Below are 20,702 nucleotides of genomic sequence, written 5' to 3' on the forward strand. Positions count from 1 at the left end.
GGATAATGAAAGGAGTAATATGTCCTTCCTGGCATTACAAATTGACTCCATGTGTAGAAAAGAGAAAGTCTATCCTAAATGTTTTCCCAAATGAAATTTTTAAGTATCGCTGTCTGTGTTTTCCAGGTAAGAAATGAGTGAGCTGATTGACTAGTAATAGTTACTATGCGCAAGGTAGTTGAATCACATCTGTTAAGTATGTGCTTTCTAATACGAAAGAAACTAGTTTATTCCTTGACGTAACAAATATTGCCCACTGTTCTGGCACTGGGAATCTTGTAGGAGAATAGGTACTTGGATAGTTTGTGTTTAGGTATAAAATTTCGAGAGTGTTTACTATCTTGATTTCCTTCTAAATTATCAATTTAGATTCTGTGTGAAATATATTTTATTATATTCTGCTATTTGAATATTTATGATTTTTAAAGAATTCTATACATGTGTATGTAAGATATACATGTATTTATGTGTATTCTACTAAATATATTTTTCAAATATAAATATATATAGTTTCCTGACTGTTTTAAAGAGAAAGAAGAGCTTGCTTGAAATGGCTTGGTTTTATTTCTAACATAATTTAAACAAATCGATTAGGTTTAACATATAGGAGTACTCATGACAGTTGTTTTAGTGTTCTATATTTAACTTACATTATTATTTGGAATAAGTGATTAATGAGTAAAACAGTATTTTAAATATTAAGATTCCCTGTGTAACTTACAGTCTTATTTTAGTTTCTTTGGGAATATACTTTGATAATAAATTGCTGAGTATTAGTTCTCTCATTTTCTCTGTACTTAAAAAGTCCTTTGTTCCCCAAAGATTTAGCAATATGTACATGCTTAAACTCTTCCTTAAATAACTCCTTTGGATTTTGGAACTTTCACAGAAGTGGAAGTTACATTAATTATACAACACAGTTGATAACTTTGACAGCCCTCAGAATTTCATAAAGAAATGTCCCAGTTTGCTTAAGAAGGACGTTTAGTCACTGGTGAATTTAAAAATCTGCCTTGTGAATTTAGAAAGTCAGAAATAATATAAAATTTTAAAAGAAAGAAGCTTTTATTGGGTTAAGTAGAACTCTTTATGAAGTTCGTGAAAATGGTTTGTCCAAATTCTAGTATTTATTTTTAAGTCCATTGTGAAGTTTCAGTTTGATTATAATTTTGACATAAGATATTGTTACGTTAATGTTGAATCTGTACAATTAAAACTTTTTTTAAATTTTTTTTTTTAAAGATTTTTTTTATTTTTTCCTTTTTCTCCCCAAGGCCCCCCGGTACATAGCCCCCAGTACATAGTTGTATATTCTTCATTGTGGGTCCTTCCAGTTGTGGCATGTGGGACGCCACCTCAGCGTGGTCCGACGAGTAGTGCCATGTCTGCGCCCAGGATTCGAACCAACGAAACACTGGGCCGCCTGCAGCGGAGCGCGCGAACTCAACCACTCGGCCACGGGGCCAGCCCCCAATTAAAACTTTTTTATGTGAAAAACTAGAAAGGAATTACAGCTTCCTTTGTGGTGCAGACAGTATAGATTTTTTTTCAGGATTTAGACATGTGACACAAAATGTGGCTGTTCCACGCAGTGTTTGGCCTGGCTCGGCTCTTTGGAGGGACTCGTCTCCTTCCATAAAGGTGACTCTGCCGTTGTCAGTGTGTGGCTTCCAAGCTTCCATGAAAGGAAGAGAGACCACAGAGAATCATGAGAGAAGTTTCGGAAACCAAGCCTAGAAGTATAGACATTGCTGTGCCATATGCTTTTAGCCAGGATATTTTCAGATGGCTTTATCTAACTGTAAGAGGCTGAGAGGCAGAGTTTACCGGCATTCTAAGGAAGGAGAAAAGCACATGAATATTAGTGGACGCTGGCAGTCTTTGTCATATCATATTTATAAGTGCTCTTTCTCAAACATCTATGGGTTCCTCCTCTTTCCGCCCCCTTGGCGCTCTCCAGGATTTCATCCTTGTTCCATTGGTCACTTCTTTTCTTGTCCTTGGGCCTTTTATACACTTCTGAGTCTTAACTACCTTTGCCCTAAGCTTTTTATATTTATTTTTTTTTAAGATTTTTTTTTATTGAGGTAACGTTGGTTTATAACATTATGTAGATTTCAGATGTACGTCATTATATTTCTATTTCTGTGTAGACTACATCATGTTCACCACCCGGAGACTAATTACCATCTGTCACCGTACACATGTGCCCTGTCACCTCTTTCGCCCTCCTCTGTCCCCCGCTTCCCCTCTGGGAACCACCAGTCTAATCTCTGTGTCTATTCCCCTTGTATTCTGATGACGTATATCTGTGACTCTAGCCCTGGCTTCCAGCTTCTGCATCCGTCTGCTTGGTAGATGTAGCCATTTGGATCTTTATAGGCATCTCAAACTCAGCATTTCTAATTTTTTTCCTCCTACTTTCCCAGCCCCGTAACCTTATCCATAATGTGTTCTTCTTCCTTTATTTCCATTTGCAGTTTCTGATATTACCGTGAACCTAATTCCCCAAGCTAGAAATCTAGAACTAATTCTAAATTCCTTTCTCTCTCTGTCTCACCTCCCACATCTAATCAATCACCAAGTTTTGGTAAGTTTTATCACCTAAATATTTCTTCAGTGTATCCCATCTTTTTCTCTCTTATTTCTACCCTTCTATTTCAAATTCTTGTCATCTCTTGCCTCAGCTCCAGCCATAACTTTGCTTCCAGTCTTGCCTTCTTCAAATCCACTCTCCTCACTGTAGCTGTAGTCGTTTATTAGAAATGCACATTGAACATGGCATTCTCTTACCCAGACTCTCCTGTTTCTTTAGTGACCTGGCTAGCTTACCACTTCCCTCTTCTGACCCTATGCTTTGTCTTCCAGAATTACATAATCTCTTGCTTTTTCCTTTATACATTCTTACATGCCTCATACTTTTTTTGTGTGAGGAAGGTAAGCCTTGAGCTAATATCTGTTGCCCATCTTCCTCTTTTTGCTGAGGAAGATTGGTGCTGAGCTAACATCTGTGCCAATCTTCCTCTGTTTTGTATGTGGGATGCTGCCACAGCATGGCTTGATGTGTGGCATGTAGGTCTGCACCTGGGATCTGAACCTGTGAATCCCGGGCCGCCAAAGCGGAGCATGCGAACTCAACCACTATGCCACTGGGCCAGCTCCCTGCTTTATACTTCTGAGTCCTTGATCAGAGCCTTTGATCATAGTGGTCATTCTGTTTATAGTCTTCCTAAAATGCTTTTCCCAGCTTTCTTTATCTTGTTGACTTTTAGTAATCTCTCAGTACTCATCTAAGCATCTTCTCTTTATCACTGGCCTTCCTTTAACTGTTAAATTCTTGCCTAATTATAAACTCCTCAAGAGCAAGCATCATGTTTTATTCATTTCTGTATTCTTAGCATTTAGCACTGTGGCTTGCAGATAGCAAGTGCCTCCCCTCATGTCCCCCGAAACCCTCCAAAAAAACGCAAAAGAGGACTTAACCTTTGAGGGTATTTGATTGTTCTGTTTGGATTATAAGAGCATATGTGCTCTTTCAACCATAATCACATTTCTTTTAGTGAAGGAAAATAAACTAATGTTTATCTTTAAATTGATAGCTTATTTTTCCCTCTGACCATACTAGAACGAAGATTTGCCAGCTAAGGAAAAGCTAGCTAATGTTTTCTCAGTCACTGGGCTTTGTGGAGAAGGTGCATAACTTGAGAATAGAGTAAGCACATATGGTTGTTCCAGACCAGGTGGCATCTGCTTTATTGGAAAGAAGGCTTTTACAGAGATCTGCTCTTCTCAAATAGTTGATTTGTTTCTCATTTTCACTGATTGGTGATGAAATAGATGAAACCAAACTATAGAAACTTGTGCTAGTAATGCCCATTTGGTTAATTTGTGCACTTTTAAATATTCTACTTTAAGTATTTAGGTAAGGGGTCCATTTTGTATATTCTAATGACTTTGGAGTATTTCTGTTTATGGTAGAGATTTTCTAAATATTTTGATATGAGTTGAAAATATATTTTCTGCTTATGGCTTTAAAAATCCTTTAGCACTGACAAACATTTTGAAATATTCTTTATATTTTCAAATATTCCTTATTTCCATAGTTTTCTTATTCCCTTGTGCTTTTACTGTACAGAACTCTAACATTCAAGAGAGATGTAGTCTGAGACTATGAAGTCCCACTGTAATATGAACTAGTCCTCATTTAATGGATCTCAAACTTCTATTTTATAGCTCCAAGATCCATTATTTTCTGGAGATCATTTTACTTTCATCACAAGCACTAATGATTGGCTTTTTGAGATATTTTCATTAAAAAAATACATTTTTTCTGCGTTCCTTGAAGACTAGTATAATAATGCTCCTTTGCCTTGCTGAGCAGGTGACTTGACTCACTAGCTAAATGACTGACTGTAAAACTATGTCAGTAGTTCTTTACTAATAGTTAAAATCACAAATGTCGGGGTCTGCTTCATCGTATTTTTTGAAGTGTTCAGGAGGTGGAAGCAGTAAGAGAATTCTGAGTGGAAGTACTCACTGTCTCACACTAGGTTAATCTTCCTACAGCATGATTTTCTTGTGTTGTTATCCATGATGAAACTCTCCACTGACTCCTTTCGTGTAGGCTGAAGTCAATAGACTGTTCACTTATGATGTTAACCTACAATTATTACTAAATACTAATTTTTAACTTTCTGTGTGTGCATCTCCCCAGAGATCCTGTAAGGTTTTGGGTGGCCAGTCCTCTGCCCTCCCTCCCATGAGTCATGTCCTTCCCACATACAAAATACACCTTTCCTTCCAAGGTTCCCAAAAGTCTCATCCCGTTATGCATCACCTCAGAGTCCAGAATCTACATCAAAATCAGAGCCAGGTGTAGATGAGGCTCCTCAGGTGTAGTTGCTTAAGTACAACTCCTCAAGTATGGTTCCTCTGAATCTGAAGACCTGACCTAAGAAGACAAGTTCTCTAGTCCCCCCAATACACCACCCACACACCCAACATACAGTAATGGGACAGGCGTAGGCTAATTGCTGTAGACTCTCCTGTTCAAAGGGAGAAAATGAGAGGCACAGAGGAGTCCATAGTGCTTTTGAAATTCGGGTAGGCGAAAGTTGGAGGTTCCTTGATTAGATCACAAGGCCTTGGAATAATTCTTTTGGGTTCCAGGCTTCTCCCTCTGAGCTCTGGGCTCCTCCCTCTGATTCATCCTTCCTTTTTCATCAAATGTAGCATGTGTTTGCAGCTGAGTAGTTTTCTCAGTCTGCTTCCTGCCAGTAGAATTTTGGAGGTCTATTAGGTCTCTTTTCACTTTGTACTGTCACTGTCCCTTTCAGGCCAAGTTTGTTTCAGGCCAGTGTGTTTGCTGATATAATTCTCTTGAAAATTTTGTGAGCCTCCTGTGAATCACGTTGGGGTTTATTCCATTAGATAAAAGCCATATCCAAGAATCTCTTCAAAATAGGGCTTTGCAAAGATGTTGAAGTACAATGCTCTCAAGCTTTCTAGCAAGTCTCTTGTTTAATTGAGAGGATCTATAAGACATATCCTTAATCTTTTTAAAGGACTTTTTGTATAACTGATTAATACTGCAAGGTACCACCCTTGATCTTTCTGGGGTCTTAGCAGAAGGTTTTACCATCACCCCCTCAGCTTCATTTACAGGCCATGTTCTGGCGGTGCCCTGGATTCAAACTTTGTTTGGAAGCCATTCTTAACTTTAGCATCTTTCACCATCTAGAGAGGCTGAGAATTTTCAAGACCATTCATGTCCTGGTTTCTTTTTTGTTTAACAGTTCTTTCTTTCGTTTTTCTCTCTTCTCTTGATTTTACTATAAGCAGCCAAAAAAAATAGGCAGTGCCTACAACACTTTGACTTTGCTTGGAAATCTCCTTAGTAGGATCACTCAGTTCATTAGGCACATTTCCTACTTTCCACATTACTGAAGGTGATAGTTTGCTAAGTTTCTACTACTGCTTAACAAAGATCCTCCTTCCAATTTCCAAAGACATTTTCCTTACTTCCTTTTGAGTCCTCATGGGAAGCATACTCAAGGTCCAGCTTTCTACTAACAATCCGTTCAAGGCAACTTAGGCTTTCTCTAACGTGCTCCTCAAAATCCTTCCAACCTCTGCGCACTGTCAAGTTCCAAAGCTGCTCCCACATTTTTAGGTATTTACTATGGCAGCACCCCACTTCCAGTTTCAACATCTGCATTAGTTATCTCTTCCTGTGTAACAAATAACCCCAAAACTTAGCAGCTGAAAACAACATATGTTTATTGCCTTAGAGTTTGGGTGGGTCAGGAATCTGGGCATGGCTTAACTTGTTCATCTGCCTCAAGATCTCTCAACGAGGTTGTGATCAGGGTGTCAGCCGGGGCTGTGGGCTTATTTGAAGGTTCAGCAGGGGAGAATGTGCTTCCTGTCTCCCCCATGTGGTTGATGGCAGGATTCCGTTCAGATCCTGCCGCCTGGAGGCCTCTTTCATAGGGCAGTGGACAATGTGGCTAGATGAATTCCATCAGAGCAAAAGAAGGCTAGCAAGACAGAAGCCAAAATCTTTTTGTAACCCAATCTTGGAGGTAACGTTCCATCACTTTTGCTCTGTTCTCTTTGTTAAAAGCAAATTATTAGGTTCAACGTACACACGAGGGGAAGGGATTATACAAGGGCGTGAATACTGGAGGCAGGATTGTTGGAGGCCATCTTAGAAGCAGTATGATCTTTGGCCGCTATTTGTATGTGACGGTGAATCTGGATTTACTGGGTTTGGAAATTGGAAGAGGGTGTCTAGAACTGTTAGTGCCTACTAACGTAGGTTCTTTACCCACCACACAAGAGGGGCCAAGTGAAAACTGGAACGCCAGGCTTATGGCAAGGAAAGCGTTTTTATTTTGGGTGATATCAACCAGGAGATGAGAGTGAGCCCTCAAATTTGTCTCGTTTTGTCTCATCTCCCTGAAAGAGGGGAGCCAAGGGGTTTTAAAGGTTTGTGAAGAATGTGGCTGCTTGTAGATGGCGGGGGGAGTCAGTGGCCTTGCTGGTCGGAGCTTTCCCACCAGCCTGCATTCGGCCTTGGGAGGAGGAGGAGATGATAAGGCATCCAGGTGGCTGTCCTTGGCTCTGTCTGTCTCCATGGCGGATAGTGGGTTCTGGAGCCAGGGAGCCAGGGAGTAGGCAGGGAATGAGGGTTTAATGTAGGGGAATTGATATCAGGGATGGCATCAGAACCACACCTACGAAATAATATTTGCATAACACGTTTAACAGGATCTTCACAACCTTGTGACTTAATGAGACTTGAAAATAATTGTATAAGCTTAATTTCTCCACACAAACCAAGTTTTATTACTACACAAATGTACCCCTTGTTCATATATTTACATGAACTATGATGGAATAGAAGAGTTTTAGAGAGATTTTTGCAGTTAAAGCAAATCTGACTGTTGGGCAAATGAATCAAGTGCCCTTTTAGCTTTTTCCCAGGTGCTGATACATGTCAGTATTTACATGGTGTATGAAATGAAATAAATGAGTTCACTTACCCTAGATCAATTCTGACATAGAAGTTAGCCTTTTACTTTTCAGAACAGTTTTGGAATTATGGTAGAAGAGGTAACATTGCTTACACGTCCAGTGCAGTAAATATGGGTAATATGGCTCCAGGAGTGTTGTACATAAAACATACACGCAATGAAAAACTCTACTATTGTTGGCATTGGAGGAAGGGGGCTGGGAAGAGTGGTTGTAATGTTCCATACTTGTCTTGGGAAGTATATTTTCACTGAAAGATGGAAACCTTTGAAGCTTTTTTCTTTGTTGTCATACTTCAATGTATTCATTATTCCTGCCCCAAACTGCTTTAACTCTTGGCACAGAGACCGCTTTCATCTAAAGAGAGACATGGCATACTGGCCTGAAAAATAACAGCAATTAATTTTTTCCATAGATTATTTTAGTGTTAGTTGGTTCAAAACTTGGCTTTGTGCGGTCTAATAAATTTAGTGATGTTTAGGTTGAGAATGCATAGTGAGTACGTTTAAGTAATGTTTTCATTTATGGGTGTTAGAAGAGTCATTATTTTCTTCATATTTCCCAGAAACTATGGTGGTTTGTTCTGTAGTTATGCTGTGAGAGCTTACGGCGGAGTGGAGGAAGACAGTTTGCATAGATGCCTAACGCTAGTTATTTCACAGTTGCTTCTAAATCTCTGACTGGGTTTGTGATCCTGAGAAAAATTGCCAACAACAGTAACAGTGTTTTTAAATAATATGGTGGCTATCCAACCATGTTTTAGGTTACTATATATAAAGCAGTTCCTTTCTGGATTATCTGTAATGTGTAAAATTGTCTTTCTTTCTCTTTTGCAGGTGATATAACGTTACATAGCAAGATGGGTAACATCACAGTAGGTATGTACTCAGCTACTAGTTGGTAAATTTTGCTTGCTTTCTAGAATCTCTCTATTTGTGGTATTAGAGTAACTGAAGTTTACAATTTAGCTGGTAAACCCAATAGGATCCTGATATGTGAGTCAAATATAGGCAGACCCAGTGTATGAATATGTGAAGTTATTTCTGGAAATTCATCGGTTCATCATCCTAGAAATATTGTATAATTATAGGTTTGGTGTCAATGAGAATAGTGTTAGAATTCTGATTTCACCACTTTCTGTACATGGGCAAATTGCCTAACTTCTCTGTGCCTCAGTTTTCACATCTGAAAAAAATAGAAATAATAGTAAGTACCTATCATATAGGGTTGTTGTAAGGACTAAACGAGATCGTGTATATAAAGTACTTTAGCACAGTGTCTGACATTTGGTAAAAATTCAATAAGTAATAGCCATTTTTATTATTGTTATTGTTCTAATCCTAAGCCAGAACTAATGGTGGCTAATGATATTTTAGACCTAGTCACCATGTGTGATGCTGTACCTGTGGGAGAAAAAGTTCAGATGTCCAGATGGTTTAGGTAGAGCGTTTTTCTCTCCCGAGTAGCATCTGCTCGTCTTAGGCAGAGGTGCACTCCGAGTGGTGGTGGCTTTTCAGGCCTTGGCAGCGGGAGCAGGGCAGGCCGGGGCTGGGCATGGGAAGCTGGGATCTTTGTGTGGGAGCTGAGGTTACTGCCAGTGTGAATGCCCAGGGCCTCCTGTCTTTGTCCTTTTTGACATGTTACATTTTGTCCTTTGTGCTGAGGGAAAAAAATGAATGTGTTCAACAATCCTTTTCACTTCCGGAGTGCCTTCTGGTCTTTCTGGCTTAAAGTGCATGTCCTCTTTTAAGTTTTCTAGAGATTGTAACTTTTATGTATAATAGCAGATAAATAGAAGATAAAGGCTTCCTAAGTGATAAGTATAAATCATTTTAACTAAGAGGTGACAGAAGGATTTACCTGCGTTCCAGTGGGAAATTAAGATTTACTGTTGACTTTTTAGGCCATTTTATCAGAGGATGCATCTGGGGATGGTAAGGGAAGTTTTGAGGGTGAACAGAAAGGTACCCTGGTGAGATTTTTTTTTTTTTAAAGGTTGGCACCTGAGCTAACATCTGTTGCCAATCTTCCTTTTTTTTTTCCTTCTTCTCCCCAAAGCCCACGAGTACATAGTTGTATATTCTAGCTGTGAGTGCCTCTGGTTGTGCTGTGTGGGACACTGCCTCAGCATGGCCTGATGAGCAGTACTAGGTCTGTGCCCAGGATCCGAACTGGAGAAACCCTGGGCTGCCAAAACGGAGCACAAGAACTCAACCACTTGGCCACGGGGCCCACGCCTGCGTTGATTTTTGCATGCTAACCAACCTTGTGTTCCTGGGATAAACCCCACCTGGTCATGATTGATTACCCTTTTTATATATTGTTGGTTTGGGGTTGCTAATATTTTGTCAAGGATTTTTGCCTCCACGTTTATGATGAATATTGATCTGTAATTTTTATTTTGTAAAATCTTGATAGGTTTTGTTATCAAGATTATGCTGGTCTCATAAGATGAGTTTGGATGGATTCTCTCCTATTCTATTTTCTAAATTTGCTTATGATTGCTATCATTTCTTCCCTAAATATTTGATAGAAATCGCCAGTGAAACCTTTTTTCTGTGTGGGAATGTTTTAGATAATGGATTAAGTTTCATTAATAGATATTGTATCATTCTATTTGTATTTTCTGTTTTATCCACTGTTACATTTTGATAAGTGGTATTTTCAAGGAATTTGTCTATTTCATTAAATTGTCAAATTTGTTCACATAATGTTGTTCATATACTTTACTCCTTTTTATGCCTATAGGATCTGTAGTGATAGTCCCTTGTTTGATTCCTGATAGTGATATTTGTATCCTCTTTTTCTTGATTGATGAAGCTAAACTTTATCAATTTTGTTGCTCTTTTCAAAGAACAAAATTTTTGCTTTGTTAATCTCTCTGTTTTCTAATTTACTGATTTCTGCTCTTTTCTATGTTTTATTTACTTTGAGTTTCCTTTGCTCTTCTTTTTTTAATTTTTATTTTTTTAATTTTATTTTTTTTAAAGATTTTATTTTTCCTTTTTGCTCCCCAAAGCTCCCTGGTACATAGTTGTATATTTTTAGTTGTGGGTCTTTCTAGTTGTGGCATGTGGGACGCCGCCTCAGCATGGCTTGATGAGCAGTGCCATGTCCGCACCCAGGATCTGAACCGGGAAGATCCTAGACCGCTGAAGTGGAGCGCGAGAACTTAACCACTCGACCACGGGGCCGGCCCCTCCTTTGCTCTTCTTTTTCTAGCTGTTTCTGGTAAAACATTAGGTCATTGATTTTACTTTCTTCGTTAATATTAGCATTTAAATTATAAGTTCTTATGTTAAACAGTGCATCCCCCAAGTTTTGAAATGTTGCATTTTCATTATCATCTGGTTAAAAAGGTTTTTACTTTTGCTTGTGATTTATTCTTTGATCCAGAAAAGTCTGTTGTTTAATTCATATATTTAAGATTTTTCTAGATTTCTTGTTTTTATTGATTTCTAGTTAAATTCCATTCTGGTCAGAGAACATACTGTGTGATTTCAGTTGTTTTACATTTATTGTGATTTATTTTATCATCTAGCGTATGGCTCTATCTTGTGAATGTATCACATGCCCTTGAAATGAATGTGTAGAGTAATGATTTTTTTTTGTCTAGTTGTTCTATCAGTTGCTGAAAGAGGGGTATAAAATTTTTCAACTAATTTTGTCAGCTTTACATTTGGCCTTTGACTCTCTTATTTAAGTATATACATTGTGATTGTTACGTCTTCTTGGTGAATTTTTTGTCATTATGAAATGTCCTTCTTTATCTCAGGTAATACTCTGTCCTGAATCTGTGTGATTTAATGGTGATAAAGGCACTCTTGCCTTCTTATCCTTAGGGTTTGCATGGCATATTGTTTTCCGTCCAATTCCTCTCCATCTGTATGTTTAAAAAGCATCTTTTGTAGACAGCATATGGTCTGGACTTGCTTTTCTAAATTTTTTTTGAGAATTCTCTGCCTTTTTATTGGAGTGTATAGTCCATAAACATTTCATATAATTGTTGATATGGTTGGGTCTACCATTTTATTATTTATTTTATTTTGTCTCTTCTATTTATGTTTGTTTGTTTCTTCTTCCTTTTTTTACCTTCTTTTATATTAATTGGATATATTTCAGAATTACATTTTAATTTTCCTTTTGACTTTTTTAGCAATACTTTTTTGCGTTATTTTTTGGTAGAGGTTCTAGTGATTTCAGTATAGAAACTTAAGTTTTCACAGTCTATTTAGAATTCATATTATGCCACTTCATATAAAATATACAAAACTTGCAACCAAATAGATCCGTTTACCCCCTCTTGTCCTTTATAGTATAGGGTATCCTACGTCTACGTATATTATGAATCCCTTAATACACTGATAGGATTTTTGCTTTATAATGTCATATGTATTAAAGAACTTGAGGGGAAAATTTTTTTATGTTTACCTAGATATTTACCATTTCCAATGCTCTTCATTTCTTTCTGAAGATATGAGTTTTATAATTGGTAACATTTTTTTTCACATTTCTTGCAGTCCAAGTCTGCTGACAACAAATTCTCTTAGTTTTCTTTCATCTAAAAATGTCTTTATTTTGCCTTCTTTTTTGAAGGATATTATCACTGGGTATATAATTCTGAGTTGATTGATTTTTTTTCTGTATGAATAAAATATAAACCAGGACAAAAGACAAATGACAGACTAGAAAGACATCTACTATATGTGTGTGTGTGTATATATATATATATATGTATATGTCTTTACACACACATACATATCTGTGTGTGTGTATGACAAATGAAAAGAAGAGAACACTTAGTGGGATGGGAACATGGATAAATGTGAACAAGCAGTTCACAGGAGAAATGGTATACATATACAATGTTGTTCCACCTTACTACTAATCAAAAACATCTAAATATAAGCAGCCATGACTTAAAATATTGATAATATCCATTGTTGGTAAAGTTTTGGTGAAGCAGGGATTTCTATCAATTGTTAGTTCAGATATGATGAACCATTTTGTGGGTCGGTTTGGAAATGTATATCAAAACTGGCAGCATCTACATGTGATTTGCTCTGGCACTTCCTCTTTTAGGACTTTATCCCAAGGAGATAATCTGGCAAAGATATAAAGATACATGCGTGAAGACAGTCATCTCTTTGTTTAGAATAGCAAAAGATAGTGTACATTTTAAGTTGTTCCCAGTAAGAGAATAGTTAAATATATTATAGCACATCCATAAAGTGAAATATCACTCAGCCTTCAACAGTGTAATAACCTAGCTCTGTAGTTTACAATGTAGAAAGATATTCCTAACATTTTATTAAATGGAAAAAACAATAGAAAACATTGTACTGTTATTTCAGAATATACTGTGTATATTTTTACAGTAAGTATTAAATCAGAAAAGGAAGGGAGGGAAGGAGGGTAGGAGAGCGGAACAGAGGGAGGCATGGCAAAAATTATCCCAAACTTAAATAGAAATCAGAACTGTTTGGGTCCTGTTGTAGGCATCTTCCTTTGAATATATCTGGACCTAAAAGTCACTGATTTGTGGGAATACATTGCATTTCTGCTGACGACCAGAGCAGGAGATGCCATAGCATTTTCGAAGAACCCACTTCTCCTTTATGATCAAATAAACATTGCTAATGTTTTGTTCAGGAGGAACATACAGCTTAAGGGGTTAGACAAAAAAGGTTGTGGCGTCATCTTTAAGCAAGTCAGCGGAGTCCTAGTTATCTACTTGGCAATATGCTCTTTCTCACTTTAATAAATTTGCTGGAAGCAACTTCGTTACCCCTGGAAAATAGTGAACAGTCGGGGTCGGTGAAGAGGTAAAACTACCTTGAGACAACAACTTTTTTCATTTCAATAAACAAAAATTTTATACCTATATGTGTATTTCTGAGGCCTTAGAAAAAGAGCTGGTTTCAGTAATTTGGTAAATCTCTTTGTCTTAAATAGAATCAAATTTTACATTTTGTTTTTTGGGGAAACAAGCTCATTTCCTCAAAACAACATGGTTAGCTCTAGGCGTCAGAAGACAAGGTCTGTAAAGGGCCAGATAGTAAATATTTTTGGCTTCGTGGGCCAAAAATCTTTGGCTCTCTGTACTATGCAACTCTGTCATTTAACACAAAAGCAGCCATTGACAATTCACAGACAAACGGATGTATGTTTGTTCCGATAAAACTTTATGAATAAAAACAAGAGGTAGGTTGTAGTTTGCTGACCATACTGTAGAGTAAAAACCATTGTTATGATTTTGGACGAATTTTGGGTTTGATGCCTTAATCCCAAAGGTGACAAGTAGGTTATGTTTATTTCAAATTTCTTGATTGGTTGGTTTGTGTTTTCCTTAAAACAAAAGATTTGCTGGAGAAGGTTGAAGGCAGCTCTACAAATAGGGACAACCTAATTAAAATCCATTGAGGAGCGTGGATTTTGAGGAATAGAGATTAGTAGAAGCAAAACAATTACAAAGAAACAAAAAGTGATTTGTAGGAACCTAGAGGTAAATTTGTTAGAATAGCAGAGGCTTCAGAATATTGGAACAGGCGTTGAGAGGGGGTTATATAATAATATCAAGTTGGAATATTAAGAGACTTGAGATGATTTAGGTATTATCTTGTCTGATTTCAGGGAAATGGAGGAAGTGTCTTCTCCATGATTCCTTTATTAAGAAGAATATATGTGATTATGGTCCTTTATTTCTGGTTTAGATAATATAATTGATCAGCTTCTTAAGTAATCTCATTAGTCATCTGGATTTTGCATACACATTCTAACCTACCTCCCCAAAACCTTCTTCTTGCTTTCCATAATACAGAGCTCTCTCAGAAGCTGAAGTTCTATAAAAAATTCGATTGTATCTATCAGAACCCTGATTTTTCTTGGACTCATATTTTTAAAAATAATAGCTTTCTTCTGGAACACCAGGTCATCTTCCGTTTGAAACTAGTCCACAGGAGAAAGCAGAGCTTGGTGGTAGGCAGTGGTGGGATAGGAGCGCTGATAGAATTGCTCCCCCAGCTGTGCTTTGTTTGCCCTCTGTTGCCTCTCTTGGAAAGCACTGCCAGAGGCTGTGTACTGGTAACTCCATCTGTAAAGAGAACATCTTCATGTTTTGGGGGGTGGGAGTGGGGGGCAGTTTGCCTTGTCTATCTCTCGTAAGCCCGGCCTCCCTTAGGTGCCCTCCCTAATACAGAATACCTAGGCAGGACATTAATGTAGAAAGCTTTAATTGAAGTGGCCTTACAATTCTGCCTTTGCAGATCCTTTACGTCCTATGTATACAAGTTGTTTTTGCTTTTGCAATTAGTCTAGCTTTGGAAGTGTAGGAATCAAGTTGCAGAAATCAAGAAATATGCTTTGTGTTGCTGTTCCTTAGTATCTACATGTTGAAACTTGAGGTAAAGTTATAAAAATTCAGAAGAACTTTCTGAACATACTTGACCAATTTTGAGAGAATTCTCCCTTTATCTGAAGGAAAATAGCAAAGTTTGGAATTTTAGTCTTTCAGGCTTAGTTGTTATTCTCTGCTATTAGCTGAGTGTATATTACAATATCTATTTCCCTGGTTGTAGGTAGTGTTAGCTGGTAGTAGACATCAGTTTTTGCCTTTTGTGTGTGTAATTTTCCAGGAAAACTCAGTGGTCGCAGTTAGACCAACAAGGTCTTTGTCCAAATTTGTGATAGAAAACTCTCTGTGAGAGTCTACACATTCCAGCCACGGTCTGGACTGACAATTTCTGTTCGCTTCTGAATCACCCTCTAATGCATATTTCCCTTACAGCTTCTTCCAAGGGCTGTAGAATTTCTCCATTATGTGAATCTCCAAAAAATGAAATCCTGTGGATAAAGCCTCAATTTGAGTCTTGATAATTAATTTTTAGTTCCAGTCATTTGTATTACAGAAAACAAAAGAAAATCATCAATTATTTTGCTACATAGCTATTTAAATATCACCTTTGCTTTCTCTTTTGAAAACACGTCTTGAGTTTTAATTTTTTTCTTTCCTGACAGCCTCTAAGGGATGGGCCATTATCAGAGCTCAAGACTGATAACATGAGGATGTAATTACTTCGCGGCTGAGGATATAATTATTTAGCTGTTGTTTTTTTCCCATTTGGGTGGAAAAAAGAAGTGAAAAGTATTGTTTATGAGCCACATAAAAATCTTGTGGGATTTTTTCCCCCTAGAGAAAGCAAGAAATCAAGCTAACGTTTCAGATATTTTACTTTGTTCAACCTGGGATAATATACACATTGTGTAGTCGACATTTTTTTACCATCGTATATTTTTACCTGGCTTCTTTTAGGATGTGGTAAGAGGTTTTAAAAGGAGTTTCCGTTGGTACCTGAGGAGAGAAACACTCATCTTTATCCAGCTATTCCCTGTGTTTTATCTCTAGTGGCTTAATTTCCCAGCATCAGTGTTTACTTTTGACATTTAAAAATTAAATTTGGTCTGATAAAGGACATTTTTCAGTATAGATTAGAGATAAATTATTATAAATTATCTTGGAGTCAGGTTTTAAACAGTTTATTCCCAACTTCTCTTTGTTTGGAGTCATTTAAAATTTATTTTAAAGAAAAATGTTGGCTTCTTTGTGATAATACAAATGTTTTCTCTCCACATTTTATAAAAAGTATAATACAATTTTTGGCATTATTTTCACCGTACTCCCTACTTTTTTTCCACGTTGAAGTAATAAAACCTCCTGATAAAATCTGCTTTTTAAGAGGCCTCTCAAAAAAAAAAAAATGCTTTGGCCTTCTCAGGGCAGTCAGATAGATTATTAAAGGTTCAGTTGCCGTGGAAGAGGAGGAAGGAGAAGCTGCTTAGCACTGACTCGTCAGCATCATTCTCTCACTTCTGTATCTCTGACTCTGTCAGCTTTCCCTTGAACTTGAAATATTGACTGATTGAAAACAGATCAGGGGCCAGCCCCGTGGCCGAGTGCTAAGTTCCCGTGCTCTGTTTCAGTGGCCCAGGGTTTCACTGGTTTGGATCCTAGGTGCAGACATGGCACCACTCATCTAAGCCCTGCTGAGGCAGTGTTCCACATAGCAGAGCCAGAAGGACCTACAACTATAATACAACTATGTACTGGGGGGCTTTAGAGGGAAGAAGAGGAAGAAAAAAAAGGAGATTGGCGACAGATGTTAGCTCAGGTGCCAATCGTCAAAAAAAAAAAAGAAAAATATATATATATATTTTAAAAAAAGAAAAAACTGGGATCAGTGATGACATGGGGAAATTTGAGTGTCAAATCAGGACCACCTTAATTATGATTTTCTTACCCTGACTTAAAGATATCAGTTCAATTCCAGAAACTTGAAATATTTAGATATAAACAAGCTTCACCTACTGTTCAAATGATTCCTACCCCACCCATTTCTGTCCCTCTAAGAAATGCAACAAAACCTCAACTAGTAATTTTTACCTATTAGCAGCACTTTTCAGTACTAGCAAATTTGCTAAAAGGAGAAAATTTTATAAGAGGTTTTGATTTTTGTTTACTTTGCTACTATTTATATGTGACTGTACGTGAGATAGAATTCTTTAGTAAATGTTGAAAGTTGATAATAAACTAAATATATCAATGAGGCTTAATGGTGTTGGCTTTCAAGTATCCATTGCTTGTGTACTGTCCTTCCAAACATTAGGTTTCAGAGTAAACATGTTTAGAGATAAGTTAGGCAGGCTACTATAGACGTAGAGATTTTTTATTAGTTGTCTAGGTAGATTTCTTATTCTGTTTTCATTTTAAAGCAAAAGATGGCATAGTGATGTGGAAAATACAAAACCTTGCAAGACTCTTAGCTCCTTATCCTAATACTGAAGCAGAGCCTTTTTTTTTCAAGTTTATAATTCCAATTACTGAAATAAGAATGATTATGCTTATGAGTTTTCCTTCCTCCTAGATTCGTCCTCTGGATGTCTAACAGCCTCGACTCAGCAAGGTGCCGTAGATGTTTATGTCAGCCAACTGGGAAAAGTGGATTTGAAAGCCCACAAAGGTTAGCTGAGCGGAATGTCTTATTCTGACATGGTGTAGGGAAGACTTTGTGTCACAGTCAGAAAACAGATGGTCAAATTATCTTACCCATACTGACATAGTGACTTCAAGAAAATTTCTTCTCATAGAAGCTGATTTAAAGACTAAAACACTAGTCTTCTAGACCAATGATCTTTGAAACTTTTGGGACAGGTGGCCATGAAGACTGTTTTTCCCTTTGCAGTGCAAACAAAAATATTGTGATGTACTGACTGTCTGTTATTGTGGAATTTTTTAGTGTTAGTATTTGGGTTTTTCAGTTTATTTTTATGTCTGAAATAGAATATTCTTTGGAGGAAACATGTTCCCATACGTTCTTTTGGAAACATTCCAGCCTGTAACAGGACCTTCCCTAGAGTAATACTTTCAAAGTGTGATCCTGAAATAAAGGTATCACCAGGAGGGTCCTCTGAAGTGATTGTTGACTTAGTCTGTTCAAGTGTCCAAGACTTATGATGTGTCTCTTTTCTTTTCTTTCTTTCTTTCTTTTTTTTTTTTTTTTGAGGAAGATTAGCCCTGAGCTAACATCTGCTGCCAATCCTCCTCTTTTCGCTGAGGAAGACTGGCCCTGAGCTAACATCCACGCCCATCTTCCTCTACTTTATACGTGGGACCCCTACCACAGCATGGCATGCCAAGCGGTGCCATGTCCGCACCCGGGATCCAAACCGGCAAACCCCGGGCCGCCAAAGCGGAACGTGTGCACTTAACCGCTGTGCCACTGGGCCGGCCCCTGGTGTGTCTCTTTCTATAATCTTATTTCTAGTACAAATAACTTATTCAAAGAGTCCAAGTCTTTCATTAAAAATGATCTGAAGACTGAATGTGAGTCTCTGTGTGTGCGTGTGCGCACATACATGCACACATGCACGATGGCCAGTGGCTTGGGTGAGATATGGAAAGTTAAGAACCTTATCGCTGTATAAAAAATTTTTAAACAAAGTCTAGAAGCCCTTGCACATTGGCCAGAATAGGGCTATGTGTTTAACAAGGAAAATACTTCCTTACAGAAACCAGTCGTTCCTGCTGTTAGTAATTTCTTCGTCATGTTGGTTCAATACCTTTTTGTCCAATGAGGCCCCTTTGTCAGTGTCAAAATAAAACTACAGAACACAGAGGTCTGAAACTGAAGTTACTACTACACAGGTGTGATTTGATTTTTCAAGCTCGCTTTTTTCCCCTTTAAAATAGGATAATATGTTTTCACTGAATTTCTAAGAGCTTCGATAATACTATCCAGAGTATTCTGTAAATGCCATAAAAGTCATATAATTGCATTTTCTTATTACAAAGACCCAAGGAGAAAAAAACGTAAACCATTACATATTTAATGTAACTAATAACAGAGCAAAAATGAAGTTTTGAATAAACAGCTCTTACATGAAAGTTATTACCTGGTTTGTATGGATGGGCAAAAAAGTAAAACAAACAAAACACATTGTCAATCTTTATCTACTTAAAATATTTTTGAGTATTATTTAGAATGTTGTTCCAGTAACCTATGGAAATAGTATACGATGTTGCAAAATTTGATTAGGATTACAACTTTGTGTTTTTCTTCTACTGGGGCCATGTTTCTGGTGAAGCTTAAAGATAAGCAGAAACAGAGATTTCTATCTTATTTCAGGTCTCTTAATTCTCGCTACATTTGGGAACAGTAACTTTTTAGAGTAATGGAAAGTTATTTAGGCTTCCGTTGCTTACTGGTTAGTAAAGACATCTGGAATCCATTCCAGTCTACACTGTCTTGCTGTGGGGTTCAAGAGCCAGCCGCTTGAAGTCTCTTAGGTCTTCTCCGTTTTGCCAAGTGAAAACGAATGTTAGAATACTTGTTTTCATTTTTCCCATGAAAGTTAACATGCTGACCTTATAGTTCATTCAGAAAGGCTATATTTAAGCTTGAGAGTCAGACCTGCATATAAGTACTGATTTTTCCACTGAAAATTTGTCCTTGATAAAACCACTAGCCTTAATATAGTAGGTCTCAATAAATGGTACTATATTAGTTCACTTTTTAATTTAAAAAAAAATGGTGTTGCTGTCAATAACCATGAAGCAGTTTATGAAGTGAAAAGAGATTGCAGATATAACAAGAGCTCTTTTTTCTAAAAAAGGTAGTGTTGAAGATGGGACATTTGGGGAAGTTTTCAAGTCACGAGAATTCTTCCTTCACAAACAGTACTGGAGTTTTGGTACTGATTGTTTCTGGTTTTTTAAGGGTATGAGAGAGATTGGGATAGAACTATTTGCATTGCTTAACGCTTTTAAAGCTCTCACAGATTTAAAGTCTCTTTATTTATTTAAGAAGAGAAAAAAGTGTTTGTAAAATTATCACATTTGATATATTTAGAAATATAAAGTCCAAGGAAAAAGTTTTTTAAGTCTGTTATTTTCTACTTTTTAAAGTATGTTTGGTAGAAAAACATGTATCTTGTATTCATCCTGCAGTTGTCCAGGGTTGTTTTGGTGTTGTTTTTCCTAAAGCCCTCGTGTCTGTTGTTATGGGAACCTCCTGTCAGTAGTTCACATTTAAACCCTGAAAGCAATTTGGTTTTTAAATGAAATAAATTAGTTGAAGTGATGTGCTTTGTTCCCCCGTTTTAAGGAATAAATATGAGTTCATCAGTCTTACCCCAAACTTCCCACTCCAGTTAGGAAGGCTGAGAAGGTATGAAATGACTTAGGGAAACTTAAGCTGATGTTAGCCAAACCAGAAGGCAAACAATGACCCATAAATAATGCATTCTAAAAGGAGTCTTTACAACACTAACAGTGAATGTCATCCTGACCTTCTTTGTCCACAGAGATGGGTGAATGGTTTATGGCAGGGCCTCTTACTTACTTCATTTGATATATGAGAAACAAAAAGAAAAACTTCTGAAATAGGAGTGTGCTGGTGAGTTCACACTGCAGCCCACGCCATTGTTTTCAAAAATGGTTCCTTTCCTCCTTTAGAAGCTTGAATTACCGCACGATTGTAGTGGAAATAAAGTTGAATGTCTTACCTCAGTTACCCAAGAGACTGTAATCCACTGAAAAGAAACATTCGTCAGTTGAAATTAAAATACTCCTTTTTTATTGTTGTTATCCCCACCCCCAACCCCCCACCACA

At 37.3% G+C, this 20,702-nt stretch overlaps 1 protein-coding gene across 4 annotated transcripts in view; it reads left to right on the plus strand.

The window, feature by feature from the left end:
- The window catches only part of FAM185A (family with sequence similarity 185 member A), a 59,194-nt gene that overhangs the window by 16,899 nt on the left and 21,593 nt on the right, over nucleotides 1-20,702 (plus strand). For all 4 annotated transcript variants that reach the window (XR_011438079.1, XR_011438080.1, XM_070265354.1 and 1 more), the window contains exons 5-6: nucleotides 8,373-8,414; nucleotides 17,457-17,552. Coding sequence is in view for 2 of the 4 variants with exons in the window: in XM_070265354.1 (XP_070121455.1) it covers nucleotides 8,373-8,414; nucleotides 17,457-17,552 (138 nt within the window). In the remaining 2 variants the exon portion in view is untranslated. The remainder of the gene's footprint in view (nucleotides 1-8,372; nucleotides 8,415-17,456; nucleotides 17,553-20,702) is intronic.

The sequence above is a fragment of the Equus caballus genome, chromosome 4, assembly GCF_041296265.1.
Source record: "Equus caballus isolate H_3958 breed thoroughbred chromosome 4, TB-T2T, whole genome shotgun sequence".
Taxonomy (NCBI): Eukaryota; Metazoa; Chordata; class Mammalia; order Perissodactyla; family Equidae; genus Equus; species Equus caballus.